Source organism: Phasianus colchicus, chromosome Z (genome assembly GCF_987193195.1).
Source record: "Phasianus colchicus chromosome Z, bPhaCol1.hap1.1, whole genome shotgun sequence".
In the NCBI taxonomy this organism is placed as follows: domain Eukaryota; kingdom Metazoa; phylum Chordata; class Aves; order Galliformes; family Phasianidae; genus Phasianus; species Phasianus colchicus.
In genome coordinates, this window is record NC_143476.1 from 39,661,867 (window position 1) to 39,682,048 (window position 20,182).

The following is a 20,182-nucleotide window of genomic DNA, read 5'->3' on the forward strand; positions in this document are numbered from 1 at the left end:
CTCTGTTTCCACTTGAATTGTGGGAAGCTTTTTCTGCTCTCTGTCAAAGACTTCCAGGTCAGACACAGAGTACTCCGAGGATAACTGGTCTGAATTTAATAACAGAGGTAAGGAAGGCATTGGGAACCTCAGCCTTTTCCTTACAGTGGTCACACTCCCTGCCACATGCAGCAAAATATGGAGATACTCCTTGGTCCTTCTCTTACTGTTAATGTATTAGTAAAAATGTTTTTTTCTCTTACACTCCAGTGGCTCATGTGAGTTCAAGCTGGGTTTTTGCCTTTCTAATTTTCTCACTGCGTATCCTAGCAGCATTCTTGCACTCTTTCCTAGTTGTCTGTCCCTTCTTCCAGAGGATGTAGTCTATCTTTTTCTCCTGGAGTTTCGGGAAATATTTCCTGTTTATCCACACCAGTCTTTCCTACTAGCTCATCCTATGGCACAGGAGATAATCTGCTCCTACAATTTTAAGACTTCCTTCATGAAGAGTGTTCAGCCTCCTGGATCTCCTTTACCTTTCGAAACTGAATTCCAAGGGACACTGCCTCACAGGATCTTGAATGGTATAAACAGAGAATATACTAAAAACAGAAATGAGGATAATCATGCTTAGCACCATTGAGAAGCTCTTCTGTCATAGCTGTGGATTGTGATGAGGTTTGCAATCTCCACTGCTCATTCAGTGGAAAAACTGCATTTCACATGGAAGAAAATTCATGATTATAAGGAATGGATGTAATACTTGGGTAATGATTAATGCAGTAAATATATTGTAAAAGTCGAATTCTATTACAATTATCAGTCTGTCAGTAGTAAATAACTTAATTTGCTTATACTGATTAGTTAATTATTCCTTTTGTGGCAAGGAATGGGTTTGAATTGATTGTTTTTTTTTGGCTAAAATGGGTTTGAATTGACCATTTTGATTCTTAATGACTGTCGATTTTTTGTTTGGTGCTCTGATAAGTAGATTTTATTCCAGGGAGAAGTAATACAAATGAAAGAAAGAAAAAGCAATCAGCAGATTGCAGAATATGATTTCCTAAGAATGAAAGATTTATGAACACTATGAAAAATTGTTATTAGGCTATCTAAAATTTTGGTAGATAAGTAAGTCATCACTTATTTAGTTATTTAAAATAGAAATAGAAGACAAATTAAGATAAGATGTACCAATCAGCAAATTAATAAAAACAGAAATCTCTGTTTTGTGGACAACATTGACATTTCACCAGAAAACATAACACATACATTTCTTTCTATGTCATGAAAAAATTCCAAATATTTCTAACAAGATGGCTACTTAATTGTAGACCTCATTATGTGCAACAGAAAAATAATTTATATACTTGATTCCTTCCTCCCTCCCTCCCTGCCTTCCTTCCTTCCTTCCTTCCTTCCTTCCTTCCTTCCCTCCTTCCTTCCATAGGAAATAAAAATGTAGCTATGAGGGGATTTAGCTGGGTGCAGGCTGCTTATCCGTAGCTATCTGAACTATCAGAACACACAGTGGAGTCTTCCTCCTACCTTTCCACCATCACTTCCTCCCCTCCCCTCCCCTCCCCTCCCCTCCCCTCCCCTCCCCTCCCCTCCCCTCCCCTCCCCTCCCCTCCCCTCCCCTCCCCTCCCCTTCCCCCCGTCCCTCCCCTTCCCTCCCTCCCTCCCCCCCTCCCCCCCTCCCCCCCTCCCTCCCTCCCTCCCTCCCTCCCTCCCTCCCTCCCCCCCTCCCCCCTTCCTTCCTCCCTCCCTCCCTCCCTCCCTTCCTCCCCCCCTCCCCCCCTCCCCCCCTCCCTCCCTCCCTCCCTCCCTCCCTCCCTCCCTCCCCCCCTCCCCCCTTCCTTCCTTCCTTCCTTCCTTCCTTCCTTCCTCCCTCCCTTCCTTCCTTCCTTCCCTCCCTTCCTTCCTTCCTTCCTTCCTTCCTTCCTTCCTTCCTTCCTTCCTTCCTTCCTTCCTTCCTTCCTTCCTTCCTTCCTTCCTTCCTTCCTTCCTTCCTTCCTTCCTTCCTTCCGTCCCTCCTTCCTTCCTTCCTTCCTTCCTTCCCTCCCTCCCTCCCTCCCTCCCTCCCTCCCTCCCTCCCTCCCTCCCTCCCTCCTTCCTTCCATAGGAAATAAAAACGAGAAGTACCCCAGATTTCTAAATCATAGTGCTTTTGTTTTTTGTTCAGTTAACGACTAGAGATGTGACTGCATTGCTGCACCTAGACAAGATATGCATACTCTGAACGTTGAAAGTTAAACCAAATAAAATCTTCCGTACCCATGTAGAATTCCTGTTCTGCACAACTGTTTATCATTAGAGGTACCAGTTCCGCCAAGCAGTTCTTCCTTCTTCATCACAGTGCTTTGGCAGAAGGGTTGGACTCGATGGTCTCCAGAGGTCCCTTCCAACCCTAATGATTCTGTGATTGTGTGAGGAGGGGCACCTCGACATGTTGGCCAAGGGGGGGGCTGCCAGGAGAGGGGCACGGGGCCTCCATGGCAACTGCCAGGACTTTGTGATGCGCGGGGCAACCACACCCAAAGGCCACTGTGACACGGGGGTGTTCCGGTGCCTTCAGGAGCCAGAGTCCCCGTGCTGCTCACTTTCAGGAGAGCAGCTCCGTGAGGAGGTAGCGGCTCCCCTGGGTACCTGCAGCTTTGTCTCCGTGAGAGGATACAGAGATGCCCAAGGAGCAGGAGAAGGCCCGCTCCCAGCCCAACAAAGGGCTGCTGAGCGTGCAGGAACAGCGCCAGGTGCGGGATGTGGTGGGAGGGAGAAGGATGCCACGGCACCCGAAGCACAGAGGCATCCTTCAGGGCACGTCAGAGGCTGGGGTGCCATGGCGGGTCCAGAGCGCCTCTGGCCAGGGCACCGCTCCTCGTGCCCCGGGGCATTTCCTGGGGATGCGCCAACTCCCAGGCCAGCCCAGGCCCACGCGGCGGGCCCAGCAGCTCTGCGCCCAGAGGCAGAGAGCAGTAGGACTGAGCTCAGCCGGGCCGTCCGTGTGCAGGAGCAGCCTCCTAATGGGGGCTTTGCCAGGGACACTGGTGGTAACGCAGCCACTTTCATCCCATGCCTCCTTCTCCCTACACAGGTAGGCCGCAGGCCGCAGCAAGCTGTGCAGCCAGGCAGCCGGAGCCGGGATGTGTCCCTCCGTGAAATCCATCTGCCACCACTAGCCCACCTGGAGAGCGCGCAAGCCTCTGGGAGCCGCCGTGCACAGGTAGGGAGCCCAAGGGAAGTGGGAACGGCTTCCCGAGTGCGGGGAGCAGCCAACGAGCAGGTGGCAGCTGCTGGTGGGGACTGCTCCTAGCAGGATGAGCCTGCTGCAGCGGCTAGCCTGCTGGGGTGTGTTGGGGACTGCTGGGGGTGGAGCCGTACTGTGACAGTTTTGCTTTAGGGAACGGGGTGGCAGTGGCCGTGAGCTGGGTGCTGCCCTTTGGGTGCTCCTCAGGGCCTTGTGGGAGCCTGTTCCAACAGGGACCGGTGGAGTGTGAGAGGAAGGGACCCCGCTAACTTATGCTTTCCCTCGGCTTCTCTTGCAGGCGGACAGACCAGAGCTCAGGCAGGCAGTGCCCCGCAGCAGTGGCTCTGGAGTAGGGAGGCAGCCTCTGCCAGCCTTGCCGCCTCTCCGGCGGCAGGCAATGCCACTGACAGCTGCACCCCAGAATGCACCCACATTGTCCACACTGCCAGCAGCAGCCCCCAGGAATTCTCCAACAGGCAGAGCAGGTGCTGTGGGAGCTACCAGTGGCGGGCTGCCTGTCCTATCTCTACGGGGCAACCCTCAGCACCACGATACAGCAGCGAGGGATGAGGGCTCGCAGACAGATCTGTGTCTCCCTCAACTGCCTGTGGAGCCTGCAAGGAAAACGCCCAAGTCCCTCAGGTTGGCGTACCGCAGGCGTCCGATAGCCACAAGACCGGGACGTTGGCAGAAACCAGCATGGCCTACGCAACGTGCACCCACCAGCACTGTGAGAACACCGGCACAAACAACCCAGGTGCCGGCCCCCAAGGCTGGGAAGCGCCCCAAGGAAGAGACTCGACCTGCTCCCGGTGCTGAGGAGGGCACCAGAGATGCTGATAGGGTCTCTTCGTCATGTTCCCTGGCAGCAGAGCAGACAGCAGACGATGGCGCCAAAGCTGCTGGCGCTTCTCAGGCCGTGCTGGGTGCCAAGGTTGCTGAGGAAAGGCCGCGGTCCGTCAAGAGAAGGGGCATTTTCCTGCCCTGCTGTCTTTGCACTTCTATCTGCAGTGATGTACTGATGGATGAGCAGGAAGAGGGGAAAGGCACCGCTGAGAGAGACGCTGTGGCAGTGGCAGCCAAAGACCCTGTGAGCACATCATTTGGTGAGGCACAGGCCCGACCTCCAGCATCTCCAGTGCCTGGGAAGCTTCAGCACGGGGTGAGCAAGATGCGAGTGGTTGTCAGCAGGCATGAAGTGGAGGCAGGGTCAGGAGTGTGCACACTGCGGGGAAGTCTGGAAGGTTGAGCCCTGCCACGGTCAGATGGCTGCCGGAGTGTGTCAGGGACTGTTGCAGGGGACAGCTGGGGCATGAGGGTGCCTCACGGCGGGCAGCTCTCTGACACTGGCGCAAAGGGAACAGGGCTGCAGCAATTGGTGAACTGAGTGCTGCCCTCGGGCTCCTTGCAGCGCCTTGTGGGACACATTTCAGCACAGATGAGTGGGTCGTGAGGGGAAAGCATGACACTGACTTAGCATTTCTCCTCTGCTTCTCTTGCAGGTGGACAGGCTGGAGCTCAAGGACGCATCCACCCACAGCAGAGCCCCTGGGGAAGGGACACAGCCTCTGCCCAGCAGTGGACCATCCCTGCATGTCCCTGCACCCCCTGTCAAGCCTGCATATCCCACACGCAAGTCCCTCAATTTGGCATACCAAAGGCGTCCGGTAGCCGCAAGACCAGGACGTTGGCAGAAACTTGAGGGTCCAAGGCAACCTGCATCCACCAGCACTGTGAGAACACCGGCACAAACAACCCAGGTGCCGGCCCCCAAGGCTGGGAAGCACCCCAAGGATGAGACACGACCTGCTCCCGGTGCTGAGGAGGGCACCAGAGATGCTGATAGGGTCTCTTCGTCACGTTCCCTGGCAGCAGAGCAGGCAGCAGACGATGGCGCCAAAGCTGCTGGCACTTCTCAGGCTGTGCTGGGTGCCATGGATGCTGAAGGAAGGCCACGGTCCAGCAGAAGAAGAGCCATGTTCCTGCCGTGCTGTCTTTGCACTTCTATCTGCAGTGATGTTCTGATGGATGAGCAGGAAGACGGGGAAGACAGCACTGTGGCAGAGGCTGCTAAAGGCCCGGCGAGCACACCATCTGGGCAGGCACAATCCTTGCCTCCAGCCTCTGCTGTGTCTGCAGGTCCCAGGCTTGAGGGGCAATCCGTACCTACCCACACCTTGTCACCAAAGGATGATCTTTCTTGGGACACCGAAGGCTTTTTTCTGCGGGACCACTGGGCAGCCAAGCCTGAGCAAAGGAATACATAGAAGCAGCCAACACCGCGGTGACTGTCTCGAGTCCCCCCCCTCTGGTGAAGCAGAAGTCAAGTCTTCAGCTTCTGGTGTGGCTATGTGCCCTCAGCATGAGGCGAGCAAGGCACCAGGCACAAAAAGAAGACTGGCTCTGGACTGTGCTCAGTGGGGGGAAACCTGGCAGGTCGAGACAGCCTCTGCCAACCTGTGGGCCAGCCCTGCATGTCCCTCCCTGCACTCCCTCTCCGGTCTGCAAATGAAACACCCTGGTCACTCCGACACCAGAGGCAACAAGATCCGCCCCTTCTTCTGCTCTCTGTTCTTGAGCTCACATTTATGCAAGCCTCCGTCCTTCGTGCGAGAGGCTGTTCTCATGATGCAGAAGAGCTGTTCTCATGATTCAATACCCGTGCACATTTCCTGTTCTACACAACTGCTTATCGTCTCAGGTGCCAGTTCTGCCAAGCAGCTCTTCCTTCTTCACCGCAGCATCACTTCATCGCCTTTACATTTAGCAAGATCGTAGGAAAGGTACTGGCACTTGATGAGAAGCTTGGCTTTCCTGTTTGTGTACAAATTGCTTCTCACCTAGCATGTACATGACCATTTTGTACACGGATTCCTCATTTGGCTCAATCTGGCTTTTTAATTTGGAACTAAAGAAAAAATATAATAAAACTATTAAATTCCATTTTACTTCTTCCGTCTGATGTGATAAACTTTTTGCCTTTTTCAAAAGCGTCAGCGTTTTTATAACAGCAGCACATGGCTTGTCCTCCTCACTAGATTTCAAATGAATGCATCTAAGTATTGCTGTCGTTTCCTATTTGTGTGCAATTTGTGTGGGAAAACATCCTCTGATTATTTCAATGATCAATGTGGTTACCGCCCCTTCCCACCCCCCCCTCCTCTTGTGTTCTGGGGCGGTGGGTCCCCTGCCCCATTAGTCACAGAACCGGGTGAAACTGGGCTGCGGAGAATGCCTGAGGGGGTGACCTTGGACACAGCGAGGGATGAAAACAAATCCCTGTTCGGGGCAGCAAGCGAACTGCTCTTCAGCCTGTCCAACCTTCCCTGGCGCCCTTACATAGCACGTATGAGGCTGTGGAGCTGGAGGAAGAGGGGGATGTGGATGTGGCTGAAGGTCCACCCTGTAAGAGAGGTTGCCCGGGGCTAGTCAGACTGCTCCCCATATCACTACAACATCAGTTATGAAAAAAAGAAGGGCTGTCATCATAGGGGACTCCCTTCTGATGAGAAACCGAGGGCCAGACAAAGCTGCTCGGAACCATCCCATGAGGAGGTGTGTTGCCTGCCTGAAGCCTGGGAGACAGACATTACTAAGAACATCACTCGCCTGGTCCAACCCTCTGATTGTTGTTCTTTACAAGTTTTCCGCATTGGAAATGATGAGGCAGGCACAAGAAGTTCTTGGGCGATGTAAAGGGACTTCAGGGAAGAGTGCTGAAGGGATCAGGAGCACAGGTAGTGTTCTCCTCTGCCCTCTCAGTTGGTGACTGGGATCTGTGTGAAAGGAGGAGGATGGACATGCTGAAGGAATGGCTTTGCGAATGGTGTTGTACTCAGGGATTTGGGTACTATGGTTTGGGATGCAGCCTTGAGAAAGGGGGAATGCGGATGGCGAACGGAAGTCGACTGACTAGAAGGGCCGCAAACATTCTGGGGAGCAAGCTGGCTGGGCTGGTTAGCAGGGCTTTAAACTAGATATGATGGGGGAAAGGAGTGTACTGGTGACAGAGAAGAGTGTGGGAACGCTGACACCGTGGGAGGCGTTAGGAGAAAACCCCAGACTTGTCCTGGAGGTGTTAGGGACGGCTCCTCCGAGAAAGCAGCAAGGTCAATAGCCAAGCTGAAGTGCCTTTATACCAACGCATGCAGCATGGGAAATAAACAGGAGGAATGAGAAACCGTGACGTAATGGGGAAAGCATGACCTAATTGCTATCACGGAAACGTGGTGGGACGAAACCCACCATTGGAATACTGTGACTGAGGGCTACGGGCTTTTCAGAAGGGATAGACAGGGTAGGAGGGGTGGGGGAGTTGTCCTCTGTGTTAGGTAGTGGAGAGATTGCAACGCGCTGTGTCTGAGGAACAGCCATGATCAGGTTGAGAGACTGTGGGATAAAATCAAGGATCAGTCCAGCAAAGGGCATCTAGTGGATGGGGTCTGCTACACGCCACCTGATCAGACAATCCAGGAGATTCCTGGAGTCCGCTGATGATAACTTCCTAGGCCAGGCATTAGGTGGATCGACCAGAGGTGAAGCCTTACTGGACCTGGTGCTCACCAGTGCGGACGAGAGCATTGGAGAGGTTAGGACTGGGGGCAGCCCGGGCTGTAGTGACCGTGCCCTGGCGAAGTTTGTGATCTTGAAGAACGCAGGCCTGGCAAAAAGCAGAGTCAGTACCCTGAGCTTCTGGAGGGCAAGCTTCCGGCTGCTCAAGGAATTGCTGGATGGGATCCCCTGGGAAACTGTCTTTAAGGGCACAGGCACAGAACAAAGCTGGCAGCTCTGTAAGGAAACCCTTCTGAGAGCACAAGAGCTCTCCATTGTCCAGCACAAGAAGTCGAGCAGGGGAGGCAGACGAGCGACGTGGCTGAGCAAGGACCTGCAGCTTAAACTGAAAGGAAAAAGGAAATGTACAGGAAGTGGAAGCAGGGTTGTGTGTCCTGGGAGGAATAGAGGGTTGTTGCCCGTGTGTGTAGAGATAGGATTAGGAAAGCCAAGGCACAGAGGGAGCTTGCAGCGGCTGAACTCGGTAAGGGATGTGAAAGATAACAAGAAGGGGTTCTATATACATAGATACATAGATACATAGGCTGGAGGAGACAGGCCAAGGAGAGACCCTCTGATGAAAGGCAATGGAGAGCTGGCTTCCTCAATGGAGAAGAAGCTGAGGTACTCGATGAGTGCTTTGCCTCAGTCTTCACTGGTGGGCTGGCTTCCCATGTCTGGCAGGACTCTGAACCTCTAGGTGAGGCTGTGGGGAGTGGATTCCGTCCCACTGTACCAGTAGAACGTGTCTGAGACTTTCTCATGAAACGGAATGTCTATCAGTTCATGGGTTTGGATGATATCTATCCTAGGGCTCTGAGAGAGATGGCTGATGGGTTGCCGAGCCGTACTCCATCCTATCTGAAAAATAACGGCTGTCTGGTGAAGTCCCCGGTGACTGGAAAAAGGGAGACGTTACTCCCATTTGTAAGAAAGGGAGAAAAGAGGACCTGGGGAACTACAGGCCAGTGAGCCTCCCCTCTGAGCCTGGGAAGATCATGGAGCAGGTCCTTGTAGCAGCTATGTCGAGGCACGTACGAGACAAAGAGGTGATCTGAGACGGCCAACACGGCTTCACCAAGGCAGATCTTGCCTCTCCAGTCTGGCAGCCTTCTACGATGGAGTGACAGCATCAGTGTTTTGGAAATGTGTTCTTGTGCCGGCACAAACTCTAATATTCCAAACTCACTATTTTCCTTAATCCTTTTGCTGTATTTTTTTCCCCCCATAATTCCACCAGTTGTGCCCTCAACTACACTTCCATGTACCGAGAACAAGTGCACTTCCACGTAGCATTCACAATTACACTTTCATATACCATTAACAATTGCTCTTCCCTGTGCCAATTATAAGAGTTTCTCCCACTCCCTTCAAAATCCACAAATCAAACAATATGGTTCTTCAGCTTCCACAAACACCCAGCACTTGGTCTCATGATTGGGGTACCCAGTTATAAAACTGGTCCCATTAGTCCATTTATGTTCCTGGTTTCCCCCTGTCTCACCAGCAGTGTTTCTCCAGTGAGCCAAAACACAACCCAAGGGGTCTTCTCAGTATCTCTTTAGACACCCCTTTTCCCATAACAGCTTCGTAGGTAGCACTTTCACAAAACAGATCCTTAACCATCACAAAGACAGTGACAGCAATCAGTACAATTTATCCTCAGGATCCTTCCTCTCTCTGCCCCCCTCCAGGCCTCAAACTTCCCTCTGTATTCCTTTCCCACAGCTGCATAGCTGCCCACCTGATCACGCCTCTTTCTTCTCCGGTGAACAAGATATCTATCATAAACATCATTTCCATCCATGAGCAGAAATTAGGCCCTAGAAATTGATCTAATTATTCTGCTACTCCTATAGGATCCTCAATTAAGGAATTCATTTCCTTCTTGAAACTCCTAACCTTTCTGCTAGTAAAAACATCAGGCATTAGCATAGCCTATTTCCCTTTGACCTAAGGAGACTTTCCCGTGAGGGAAGTATAGTGAAGTATTAGTGAGGTTAGTGTTCGAGAAAGAAAAACTCTCCAGGTCTCATTCACATTGCTCCAATTCCCTCAGTAACCGAGAGTGCATCCTCTCTCTAGGACCCTGCATGGGATCAGCAGCACAGCCACTCCCTCTCTGGAGAGGGAGGTCACTGCAGCTTGCATTGCTTTAGAAACTGAAGGGGTGGAGGGGTGGGGGGTGGGGCAGTTATCTAAGGGATCCCATTTATGATCTTTCTGCTTCTCTTTGCTTTTTCTTTTGAGCTTCGACTCCTCCTTGTGAGGAACTGTTTTACTTCTTGCACCGTTACGAGGCATAAGCCAATTCTCTTTCAAAAAAGGAGTCTTGCTGTTTACATATGAATTCAAAGTCTGACAGGCCCCATCTTTGTCAGACCCTTATTTTGGTCAAAATAATGATTTTCCTTGTAGTGGTTCTCGAGCCTATGTCTGTATACAGTATTTAAGCATCTTTTTCCTGTTCTTGTCCCTAGTTTTGGGATTATTTTCCAATTCTGAAGCTTATTTCCCAAGGGGCTCCCTTTAGGCACAGTTCTGGGAACCCTTTTTCCCTGTTCTTGGGAGTTCCTATTCCCCATGCCTCTGGAACGCTGCTGTGAACTCCCCAGCTCACAGGTTACCACACTCCAATTCTCAGATTTAGGGCCAATCCCTCCGGAGTACCTCGCTCCAATTCTCGGATTCAGTAGGGGTGTACTGCTGGCACTTCTTCAAGCACACAGCACGCCAGCAGCCCCCTCCGGAGACTCACCCGAGTCTCCCCCGACCCTGAAGGCAAGAATGAAATTCCCTTACCTTGGTCCGTGCACCAAGTTACCAGGTCTGTGGGGGTCAATGCACGTGCCTACCTGCCCCTTGGCTTTCACAGAGCCCGTCCTTTATGTAACAGTCTTGGTTTCTTATCGGCCATCCCAAGGAGTCACCGCACCACCCAGACAGGACCCCTAAAATCAGTGCAGTGCACCTATCCAGTCCAGAGCAGTAGGGGGACCCCCAGAGAGGCAATAATAATCCCAGACGAGCCCCCAAATTGTGGGAAATATCCAAATGATTTTGCCAGGACGATATCTCTGATAAAAGCAGATTTGATTCGTGATTGCAATGGCGGGCGTCCCACAAGCAGGAGCACCCCTAAGGATACAATGACAGTTTGTACCATGTTTCCCCCTTTGCCTGTCCCCCTCCCCTCTTTCCCCATTGTCTGGGTACACCGGGTTCACAGTCTTATCCAAGGTTTACTTTTGGTAATGTGTGTGTTATCTGGTGTCACTCAGTAGCCATCCTGTTGTTTCCAAGTTGTCTCAGTCGTACTGATGTGGTGATTTTCTTCAAAGTCTTTGTTAAAAAAAGAGATGGGGGGGTGAGGATACCAGGCCTTCCCAGTGTCTCTGCAGGCGCTTCCCTGCGCATGTCATGACCTGTTCTCTGGTTTGGTAAATCTCTTGCAGGACATTCTCGCAAGGTGTTTGATAAAATATACATTTATACACCTATACACTGAGCGTGCATTCATGGGGAAGGTTCGTCTAGAGAATAAGTGATGAAAACTATCAGCAGCCCCGCCCCAAGTAAAGTAGAAAGACTCCCAAAAAGAACTATGGCAGCGGAGACAGTGAAATAAAAAATTACCTAATTTGAATGCAGAAACAACATTTGATTCCCACAAGTGGACAAAGGGAAGGCAACTGCAAGGCCGTTGGCATGGTCTCCCACCACATCCTTCTCTCTCAGTTGGAAAGACGGGGACTTGAAGGGTGGACTATTCATTGGTGAGGAATGGGTTGGAAGGTCACAGCCAGAGGGCTGTGGTCAATGGCTCTGTGTCCAGGTGGAGATCAGTAACGAGCAGTGTCCCCCAAGGCACAGTCTTGGGTCTGGTGCACTTAAATGTCTTTGTGTGTGACATAAATGATGGGATACAGTGCACCCTCAGCAAGTTTGCTGATGGCAGCACACTGCTTTGGCAGCAGAGTTGAATTCAATGGTCTCCAGAGGTACCTTCCAAGCCCAGTGTTTCTGTGACTGTGTGAGGAGGGCAATGTAGCTATGAGGGGATTTAGCTGGGTGCAGGCTGCTTATCCGTAGCTATCTGAACTATCAGAACACACAGTGGAGTCTTCCTCCTACCTTTCCACCATCACTTCCTCCCCTCCCCTCCCCCCCCCCCTCCCCCCCCCCCTCCCCTCCCCCCCCCTCCCCTCCCCTCCCCTCCCCTCCCCTCCCCTCCCCTCCCCTCCCCTCCCCTCCCCTCCCCTCCCCTCCCCCCCTCCCCTCCCCTCCCCTCCCCTCCCCTCCCCTCCCCTCCCCTCCCCTCCCCTCCCCTCCCCTCCCCTCCCCTCCCCTCCCCTCCCCTCCCCTCCCCTCCCCTCCCCTCCCCTCCCCTCCCCTCCCCTCATCCCCTCCCGCCCTCCCTCTCGCCCTTCCTCCCTCCCTCCCTTCCTCCCTCCCCCTCCCTCCCTCCTTCCTTCCTTCCTTTCCTTCCTTCCTTCCTTCCTTCCTTCCTTCCTTCCTTCCTTCCTTCCTTCCTTCCTTCCTTCCTTCCTTCCTTCCTTCCTTCCTTCCTTCCTTCCTTCCTTCCTTCCTTCCTCCCTTCCTCCCTCCCTCCCTCCCTCCCTCCCTCCCTCCCTCCTTCCTTCCTTCCTTCCTCCCTCCCTCCCTCCCTCCCTCCCTCCTTCCTTCCTTCCTTCCTTCCTTCCTTCCTTCCTTCCTTCCTTCCTTCCTTCCTTCCTTCCTTCCTTCCTCCCTCCCTCCCTCCCTCCCTCCCTCCCCCCCTCCCTCCTTCCTTCCTTCCTTCCTTCCTTCCTTCCTTCCTTCCTTCCTTCCTTCCTTCCTTCCTTCCTTCCTTCCTTCCTTCCTTCCCTCCCTCCCTCCCTCCCTCCCTCCCTCCCTCCTTCCTTCCATAGGAAATAAAAACGAGAAGTACCCCAGATTTCTAAATCATAGTGCTTTTGTTTTTTGTTCAGTTAACGACTAGAGATGTGACTGCATTGCTGCACCTAGACAAGATATGCATACTCTGAACGTTGAAAGTTAAACCAAATAAAATCTTCCGTACCCATGTAGAATTCCTGTTCTGCACAACTGTTTATCATTAGAGGTACCAGTTCCGCCAAGCAGTTCTTCCTTCTTCATCACAGTGCTTTGGCAGAAGGGTTGGACTCGATGGTCTCCAGAGGTCCCTTCCAACCCTAATGATTCTGTGATTGTGTGAGGAGGGGCACCTCGACATGTTGGCCAAGGGGGGGGCTGCCAGGAGAGGGGCACGGGGCCTCCATGGCAACTGCCAGGACTTTGTGATGCGCGGGGCAACCACACCCAAAGGCCACTGTGACACGGGGGTGTTCCGGTGCCTTCAGGAGCCAGAGTCCCCGTGCTGCTCACTTTCAGGAGAGCAGCTCCGTGAGGAGGTAGCGGCTCCCCTGGGTACCTGCAGCTTTGTCTCCGTGAGAGGATACAGAGATGCCCAAGGAGCAGGAGAAGGCCCGCTCCCAGCCCAACAAAGGGCTGCTGAGCGTGCAGGAACAGCGCCAGGTGCGGGATGTGGTGGGAGGGAGAAGGATGCCACGGCACCCGAAGCACAGAGGCATCCTTCAGGGCACGTCAGAGGCTGGGGTGCCATGGCGGGTCCAGAGCGCCTCTGGCCAGGGCACCGCTCCTCGTGCCCCGGGGCATTTCCTGGGGATGCGCCAACTCCCAGGCCAGCCCAGGCCCACGCGGCGGGCCCAGCAGCTCTGCGCCCAGAGGCAGAGAGCAGTAGGACTGAGCTCAGCCGGGCCGTCCGTGTGCAGGAGCAGCCTCCTAATGGGGGCTTTGCCAGGGACACTGGTGGTAACGCAGCCACTTTCATCCCATGCCTCCTTCTCCCTACACAGGTAGGCCGCAGGCCGCAGCAAGCTGTGCAGCCAGGCAGCCGGAGCCGGGATGTGTCCCTCCGTGAAATCCATCTGCCACCACTAGCCCACCTGGAGAGCGCGCAAGCCTCTGGGAGCCGCCGTGCACAGGTAGGGAGCCCAAGGGAAGTGGGAACGGCTTCCCGAGTGCGGGGAGCAGCCAACGAGCAGGTGGCAGCTGCTGGTGGGGACTGCTCCTAGCAGGATGAGCCTGCTGCAGCGGCTAGCCTGCTGGGGTGTGTTGGGGACTGCTGGGGGTGGAGCCGTACTGTGACAGTTTTGCTTTAGGGAACGGGGTGGCAGTGGCCGTGAGCTGGGTGCTGCCCTTTGGGTGCTCCTCAGGGCCTTGTGGGAGCCTGTTCCAACAGGGACCGGTGGAGTGTGAGAGGAAGGGACCCCGCTAACTTATGCTTTCCCTCGGCTTCTCTTGCAGGCGGACAGACCAGAGCTCAGGCAGGCAGTGCCCCGCAGCAGTGGCTCTGGAGTAGGGAGGCAGCCTCTGCCAGCCTTGCCGCCTCTCCGGCGGCAGGCAATGCCACTGACAGCTGCACCCCAGAATGCACCCACATTGTCCACACTGCCAGCAGCAGCCCCCAGGAATTCTCCAACAGGCAGAGCAGGTGCTGTGGGAGCTACCAGTGGCGGGCTGCCTGTCCTATCTCTACGGGGCAACCCTCAGCACCACGATACAGCAGCGAGGGATGAGGGCTCGCAGACAGATCTGTGTCTCCCTCAACTGCCTGTGGAGCCTGCAAGGAAAACGCCCAAGTCCCTCAGGTTGGCGTACCGCAGGCGTCCGATAGCCACAAGACCGGGACGTTGGCAGAAACCAGCATGGCCTACGCAACGTGCACCCACCAGCACTGTGAGAACACCGGCACAAACAACCCAGGTGCCGGCCCCCAAGGCTGGGAAGCGCCCCAAGGAAGAGACTCGACCTGCTCCCGGTGCTGAGGAGGGCACCAGAGATGCTGATAGGGTCTCTTCGTCATGTTCCCTGGCAGCAGAGCAGACAGCAGACGATGGCGCCAAAGCTGCTGGCGCTTCTCAGGCCGTGCTGGGTGCCAAGGTTGCTGAGGAAAGGCCGCGGTCCGTCAAGAGAAGGGGCATTTTCCTGCCCTGCTGTCTTTGCACTTCTATCTGCAGTGATGTACTGATGGATGAGCAGGAAGAGGGGAAAGGCACCGCTGAGAGAGACGCTGTGGCAGTGGCAGCCAAAGACCCTGTGAGCACATCATTTGGTGAGGCACAGGCCCGACCTCCAGCATCTCCAGTGCCTGGGAAGCTTCAGCACGGGGTGAGCAAGATGCGAGTGGTTGTCAGCAGGCATGAAGTGGAGGCAGGGTCAGGAGTGTGCACACTGCGGGGAAGTCTGGAAGGTTGAGCCCTGCCACGGTCAGATGGCTGCCGGAGTGTGTCAGGGACTGTTGCAGGGGACAGCTGGGGCATGAGGGTGCCTCACGGCGGGCAGCTCTCTGACACTGGCGCAAAGGGAACAGGGCTGCAGCAATTGGTGAACTGAGTGCTGCCCTCGGGCTCCTTGCAGCGCCTTGTGGGACAAATTTCAGCACAGATGAGTGGGTCGTGAGGGGAAAGCATGACACTGACTTAGCATTTCTCCTCTGCTTCTCTTGCAGGTGGACAGGCTGGAGCTCAAGGACGCATCCACCCACAGCAGAGCCCCTGGGGAAGGGACACAGCCTCTGCCCAGCAGTGGACCATCCCTGCATGTCCCTGCACCCCCTGTCAAGCCTGCATATCCCACACGCAAGTCCCTCAATTTGGCATACCAAAGGCGTCCGGTAGCCGCAAGACCAGGACGTTGGCAGAAACTTGAGGGTCCAAGGCAACCTGCATCCACCAGCACTGTGAGAACACCGGCACAAACAACCCAGGTGCCGGCCCCCAAGGCTGGGAAGCACCCCAAGGATGAGACACGACCTGCTCCCGGTGCTGAGGAGGGCACCAGAGATGCTGATAGGGTCTCTTCGTCACGTTCCCTGGCAGCAGAGCAGGCAGCAGACGATGGCGCCAAAGCTGCTGGCACTTCTCAGGCTGTGCTGGGTGCCATGGATGCTGAAGGAAGGCCACGGTCCAGCAGAAGAAGAGCCATGTTCCTGCCGTGCTGTCTTTGCACTTCTATCTGCAGTGATGTTCTGATGGATGAGCAGGAAGACGGGGAAGACAGCACTGTGGCAGAGGCTGCTAAAGGCCCGGCGAGCACACCATCTGGGCAGGCACAATCCTTACCTCCAGCCTCTGCTGTGTCTGCAGGTCCCAGGCTTGAGGGGCAATCCGTACCTACCCACACCTTGTCACCAAAGGATGATCTTTCTTGGGACACCGAAGGCTTTTTTCTGCGGGACCACTGGGCAGCCAAGCCTGAGCAAAGGAATACATAGAAGCAGCCAACACCGCGGTGACTGTCTCGAGTCCCCCCCCTCTGGTGAAGCAGAAGTCAAGTCTTCAGCTTCTGGTGTGGCTGTGTGCCCTCAGCATGAGGCGAGCAAGGCACCAGGCACAAAAAGAAGACTGGCTCTGGACTGTGCTCAGTGGGGGGAAACCTGGCAGGTCGAGACAGCCTCTGCCAACCTGTGGGCCAGCCCTGCATGTCCCTCCCTGCACTCCCTCTCCGGTCTGCAAATGAAACACCCTGGTCACTCCGACACCAGAGGCAACAAGATTTGCCCCTTCTTCTGCTCTCTGTTCTTGAGCTCACATTTATGCAAGCCTCCGTCCTTCGTGCGAGAGGCTGTTCTCATGATGCAGAAGAGCTGTTCTCATGATTCAATACCCGTGCACATTTCCTGTTCTACACAACTGCTTATCGTCTCAGGTGCCAGTTCTGCCAAGCAGCTCTTCCTTCTTCACCGCAGCATCACTTCATCGCCTTTACATTTAGCAAGATCGTAGGAAAGGTACTGGCACTTGATGAGAAGCTTGGCTTTCCTGTTTGTGTACAAATTGCTTCTCACCTAGCATGTACATGACCATTTTGTACACGGATTCCTCATTTGGCTCAATCTGGCTTTTTAATTTGGAACTAAAGAAAAAATATAATAAAACTATTAAATTCCATTTTACTTCTTCCGTCTGATGTGATAAACTTTTTGCCTTTTTCAAAAGCGTCAGCGTTTTTATAACAGCAGCACATGGCTTGTCCTCCTCACTAGATTTCAAATGAATGCATCTAAGTATTGCTGTCGTTTCCTATTTGTGTGCAATTTGTGTGGGAAAACATCCTCTGATTATTTCAATGATCAATGTGGTTACCGCCCCTTCCCACCCCCCCCTCCTCTTGTGTTCTGGGGCGGTGGGTCCCCTGCCCCATTAGTCACAGAACCGGGTGAAACTGGGCTGCGGAGAATGCCTGAGGGGGTGACCTTGGACACAGCGAGGGATGAAAACAAATCCCTGTTCGGGGCAGCAAGCGAACTGCTCTTCAGCCTGTCCAACCTTCCCTGGCGCCCTTACATAGCACGTATGAGGCTGTGGAGCTGGAGGAAGAGGGGGATGTGGATGTGGCTGAAGGTCCACCCTGTAAGAGAGGTTGCCCGGGGCTAGTCAGACTGCTCCCCATATCACTACAACATCAGTTATGAAAAAAAGAAGGGCTGTCATCATAGGGGACTCCCTTCTGATGAGAAACCGAGGGCCAGACAAAGCTGCTCGGAACCATCCCATGAGGAGGTGTGTTGCCTGCCTGAAGCCTGGGAGACAGACATTACTAAGAACATCACTCGCCTGGTCCAACCCTCTGATTGTTGTTCTTTACAAGTTTTCCGCATTGGAAATGATGAGGCAGGCACAAGAAGTTCTTGGGCGATGTAAAGGGACTTCAGGGAAGAGTGCTGAAGGGATCAGGAGCACAGGTAGTGTTCTCCTCTGCCCTCTCAGTTGGTGACTGGGATCTGTGTGAAAGGAGGAGGATGGACATGCTGAAGGAATGGCTTTGCGAATGGTGTTGTACTCAGGGATTTGGGTACTATGGTTTGGGATGCAGCCTTGAGAAAGGGGGAATGCGGATGGCGAACGGAAGTCGACTGACTAGAAGGGCCGCAAACATTCTGGGGAGCAAGCTGGCTGGGCTGGTTAGCAGGGCTTTAAACTAGATATGATGGGGGAAAGGAGTGTACTGGTGACAGAGAAGAGTGTGGGAACGCTGACACCGTGGGAGGCGTTAGGAGAAAACCCCAGACTTGTCCTGGAGGTGTTAGGGACGGCTCCTCCGAGAAAGCAGCAAGGTCAATAGCCAAGCTGAAGTGCCTTTATACCAACGCATGCAGCATGGGAAATAAACAGGAGGAATGAGAAACCGTGACGTAATGGGGAAAGCATGACCTAATTGCTATCACGGAAACGTGGTGGGACGAAACCCACCATTGGAATACTGTGACTGAGGGCTACGGGCTTTTCAGAAGGGATAGACAGGGTAGGAGGGGTGGGGGAGTTGTCCTCCGTGTTAGGTAGTGGAGAGATTGCAACGCGCTGTGTCTGAGGAACAGCCATGATCAGGTTGAGAGACTGTGGGATAAAATCAAGGATCAGTCCAGCAAAGGGCATCTAGTGGATGGGGTCTGCTACACGCCACCTGATCAGACAATCCAGGAGATTCCTGGAGTCCGCTGATGATAACTTCCTAGGCCAGGCATTAGGTGGATCGACCAGAGGTGAAGCCTTACTGGACCTGGTGCTCACCAGTGCGGACGAGAGCATTGGAGAGGTTAGGACTGGGGGCAGCCCGGGCTGTAGTGACCGTGCCCTGGCGAAGTTTGTGATCTTGAAGAACGCAGGCCTGGCAAAAAGCAGAGTCAGTACCCTGAGCTTCTGGAGGGCAAGCTTCCGGCTGCTCAAGGAATTGCTGGATGGGATCCCCTGGGAAACTGTCTTTAAGGGCACAGGCACAGAACAAAGCTGGCAGCTCTGTAAGGAAACCCTTCTGAGAGCACAAGAGCTCTCCATTGTCCAGCACAAGAAGTCGAGCAGGGGAGGCAGACGAGCGACGTGGCTGAGCAAGGACCTGCAGCTTAAACTGAAAGGAAAAAGGAAATGTACAGGAAGTGGAAGCAGGGTTGTGTGTCCTGGGAGGAATAGAGGGTTGTTGCCCGTGTGTGTAGAGATAGGATTAGGAAAGCCAAGGCACAGAGGGAGCTTGCAGCGGCTGAACTCGGTAAGGGATGTGAAAGATAACAAGAAGGGGTTCTATATACATAGATACATAGATACATAGGCTGGAGGAGACAGGCCAAGGAGAGACCCTCTGATGAAAGGCAATGGAGAGCTGGCTTCCTCAATGGAGAAGAAGCTGAGGTACTCGATGAGTGCTTTGCCTCAGTCTTCACTGGTGGGCTGGCTTCCCATGTCTGGCAGGACTCTGAACCTCTAGGTGAGGCTGTGGGGAGTGGATTCCGTCCCACTGTACCAGTAGAACGTGTCTGAGACTTTCTCATGAAACGGAATGTCTATCAGTTCATGGGTTTGGATGATATCTATCCTAGGGCTCTGAGAGAGATGGCTGATGGGTTGCCGAGCCGTACTCCATCCTATCTGAAAAATAACGGCTGTCTGGTGAAGTCCCCGGTGACTGGAAAAAGGGAGACGTTACTCCCATTTGTAAGAAAGGGAGAAAAGAGGACCTGGGGAACTACAGGCCAGTGAGCCTCCCCTCTGAGCCTGGGAAGATCATGGAGCAGGTCCTTGTAGCAGCTATGTCGAGGCACGTACGAGACAAAGAGGTGATCTGAGACGGCCAACACGGCTTCACCAAGGCAGATCTTGCCTCTCCAGTCTGGCAGCCTTCTACGATGGAGTGACAGCATCAGTGTTTTGGAAATGTGTTCTTGTGCCGGCACAAACTCTAATATTCCAAACTCACTATTTTCCTTAATCCTTTTGCTGTATTTTTTTCCCCCCATAATTCCACCAGTTGTGCCCTCAACTACACTTCCATGTACTGAGAACAAGTGCACTTCCACGTAGCATTCACAATTACACTTTCATATACCATTAACAATTGCTCTTCCCTGTGCCAATTATAAGAGTTTCTCCCACTCCCTTCAAAATCCACAAATCAAACAATATGGTTCTTCAGCTTCCACAAACACCCAGCACTTGGTCTCATGATTGGGGTACCCAGTTATAAAACTGGTCCCATTAGTCCATTTATGTTCCTGGTTTCCCCCTGTCTCACCAGCAGTGTTTCTCCAGTGAGCCAAAACACAACCCAAGGGGTCTTCTCAGTATCTCTTTAGACACCCCTTTTCCCATAACAGCTTCGTAGGTAGCACTTTCACAAAACAGATCCTTAACCATCACAAAGACAGTGACAGCAATCAGTACAATTTATCCTCAGGATCCTTCCTCTCTCTGCCCCCCTCCAGGCCTCAAACTTCCCTCTGTATTCCTTTCCCACAGCTGCATAGCTGCCCACCTGATCACGCCTCTTTCTTCTCCGGTGAACAAGATATCTATCATAAACATCATTTCCATCCATGAGCAGAAATTAGGC

The 20,182-nt window shown here is 53.5% G+C and overlaps 2 protein-coding genes across 4 annotated transcripts; both read left to right on the forward strand.

Moving 5' to 3' along the window:
- Positions 1-2,082: 2,082 nt before the first annotated feature.
- LOC116234647 (uncharacterized) lies at positions 2,083-7,527 on the forward strand. Of its 2 annotated transcripts, XM_090132054.1 has the most exons (4): positions 2,572-2,732; positions 3,074-3,202; positions 3,525-4,388; positions 4,729-7,527. In XM_090132054.1, exons 1-4 carry the CDS (start codon positions 2,661-2,663, stop codon positions 5,491-5,493), a joined length of 1,830 nt encoding a protein of 609 aa, XP_089988180.1. In that variant the 5' UTR covers positions 2,572-2,660; the 3' UTR covers positions 5,494-7,527. The 2 variants fall into 2 exon arrangements, with proteins under 2 accessions (XP_089988179.1, XP_089988180.1); XM_090132053.1 differs by having other exon boundaries at positions 2,083-3,202.
- Positions 7,528-12,551: 5,024 nt separating this feature from the next.
- LOC149912900 (uncharacterized) lies at positions 12,552-19,602 on the forward strand. Of its 2 annotated transcripts, XM_090131985.1 has the most exons (4): positions 13,155-13,315; positions 13,657-13,785; positions 14,108-14,971; positions 15,312-19,602. In XM_090131985.1, exons 1-4 carry the CDS (start codon positions 13,244-13,246, stop codon positions 16,074-16,076), a joined length of 1,830 nt encoding a protein of 609 aa, XP_089988111.1. In that variant the 5' UTR covers positions 13,155-13,243; the 3' UTR covers positions 16,077-19,602. The 2 variants fall into 2 exon arrangements, with proteins under 2 accessions (XP_089988110.1, XP_089988111.1); XM_090131984.1 differs by having other exon boundaries at positions 12,552-13,785.
- The last annotated feature ends 580 nt before the right edge of the window (positions 19,603-20,182 follow it).